Raw genomic sequence first — 1,484 nt, forward strand, 5'->3', positions numbered from 1 at the left:
TGTGTGACCTGTCCGATGGTGTGGTTCTGCAGGAGCCAGCCTGTGTACAACACCTCCAGAGAGTCTCCATTTTCCACTCCTTGGCCCTCGCCAAGACTCAGATCCTGAACCACCACAGTATCTAAAGAGGATGAACTGTTTGCTTTCGCCAAACATATCTGATGATTAAAGGAAAGACATCCTCAACAAATGAAGAACATACCTTTTTTTTTTTTTTTTTTTTTTAATCAGTTTACTTATACAGAGGTTTGAAAACCAGCCATGATACCTGTAAGCCTTATAATGTCAACACACACTTCCTGTTTGTTCAGTTACTCACTGTGTACTATAATTACGATCTTATTTGTGGGTCTCCTTTAGTGTTGCTCACCTCTTTGCAGAAGTCCACTGCAGTTTTATCGGATTCAAACATTAGGGACCAGTTCTGCCTCTGATCATCATAAAAAGTGCAGTAATTGTTTGGCTGTACCTGCAGGAGATTAAGAATATGTGGCCATGAACACTGTGACAAGACAACACTGTGAGAAAATCTGTAGTGTCATGATTTATCTTTTGTGAAACTGCTGTTGTTGTGGTATTTTTCTACACAGTAACAGACTGTTATAAAGTGCACCATGAAAGTGTAGTTTGTGAAAATGGAATTGTAATCAACTGATACATCTAAAAAAATATAAAAAATCTCAAAACTGTATTTCACATTTTTGTAATAACTTGCAGCTGTAACACACATAATACTGAAAAACATAAAGCAATGGGAAGAAATATAGACATATTCGTGTAGTAATATTATTATTATTACCTGTAAATGTGTGCTTGGAGTTGTAAACTTATATCTTGATTTGTATGAGCAGACTCAAATTTGTGAACATGAGCATAAATCTGTAAATGTGTCATCTGAGTCGCACATGTACTTAGGTTTGTCTTTCAAATGTCTACACAAATATGAATGTGTACTGAGACTGATAAATGTGTGCATAGGTCTGTAATTGTGTATATGTCTGGTAATGTCAATGCAAGGCTGTCAATGTGTACTGAGAGTAGTAGAAAGCAAACCTTGTTAACTTGATGCATAATCATTATTCTAAAGATTATTTTTAATTTTAAAAAAAAAGACAAAAAAAATGTCATATGTTTTAACATAAAGTGTGATATTCATTTAGTGCATCAGATTATCTGCTTGTACATCTGCTATGACTGTACTCACAGTGAAAATAAAGCCCACATGAATCTTGGCAGCAGCCACTTGTTTCTGTTGGCTCAAGTACAGAAGCAGCTTGTACTGCAGGAAAAAAAAGAGTAGATTTTTCATAAAAATCAAAAGCCAAACTCATAATCTCAAACAAGTGACCAATAAGCAGATCTTCAACCTCTTTTGTTGTGTGGCTACCCAGTACCGCTGCTCCCAGTTTCCCCTGCTTCACGTATTGTCCATTAGTACTGCACACGACAAATGGCAGAAAAGCTTTTCAGTGGGTTCGGCAAAA

At 36.3% G+C, this 1,484-nt stretch overlaps 1 protein-coding gene across 2 annotated transcripts in view; it reads right to left on the reverse strand.

Annotated features, from left to right (window-relative positions):
* Positions 1 to 1,484, reverse strand: part of fkbp15b (FKBP prolyl isomerase family member 15b) — a 26,436-nt gene that overhangs the window by 21,560 nt on the left and 3,392 nt on the right. For both annotated transcript variants that reach the window (XM_008277015.1, XM_008277013.1), the window contains exons 4-7: positions 1,368 to 1,437; positions 1,205 to 1,279; positions 371 to 469; positions 9 to 158 (exon numbers count right to left, since the gene is read on the reverse strand). In XM_008277015.1, coding sequence (XP_008275237.1) covers positions 9 to 158; positions 371 to 469; positions 1,205 to 1,279; positions 1,368 to 1,437 — 394 coding nt within the window. The remainder of the gene's footprint in view (positions 1 to 8; positions 159 to 370; positions 470 to 1,204; positions 1,280 to 1,367; positions 1,438 to 1,484) is intronic.

Source organism: Stegastes partitus, unplaced genomic scaffold (genome assembly GCF_000690725.1).
Source record: "Stegastes partitus isolate 25-593 unplaced genomic scaffold, Stegastes_partitus-1.0.2 Scaffold86, whole genome shotgun sequence".
NCBI classification, from domain to species: domain Eukaryota; kingdom Metazoa; phylum Chordata; class Actinopteri; family Pomacentridae; genus Stegastes; species Stegastes partitus.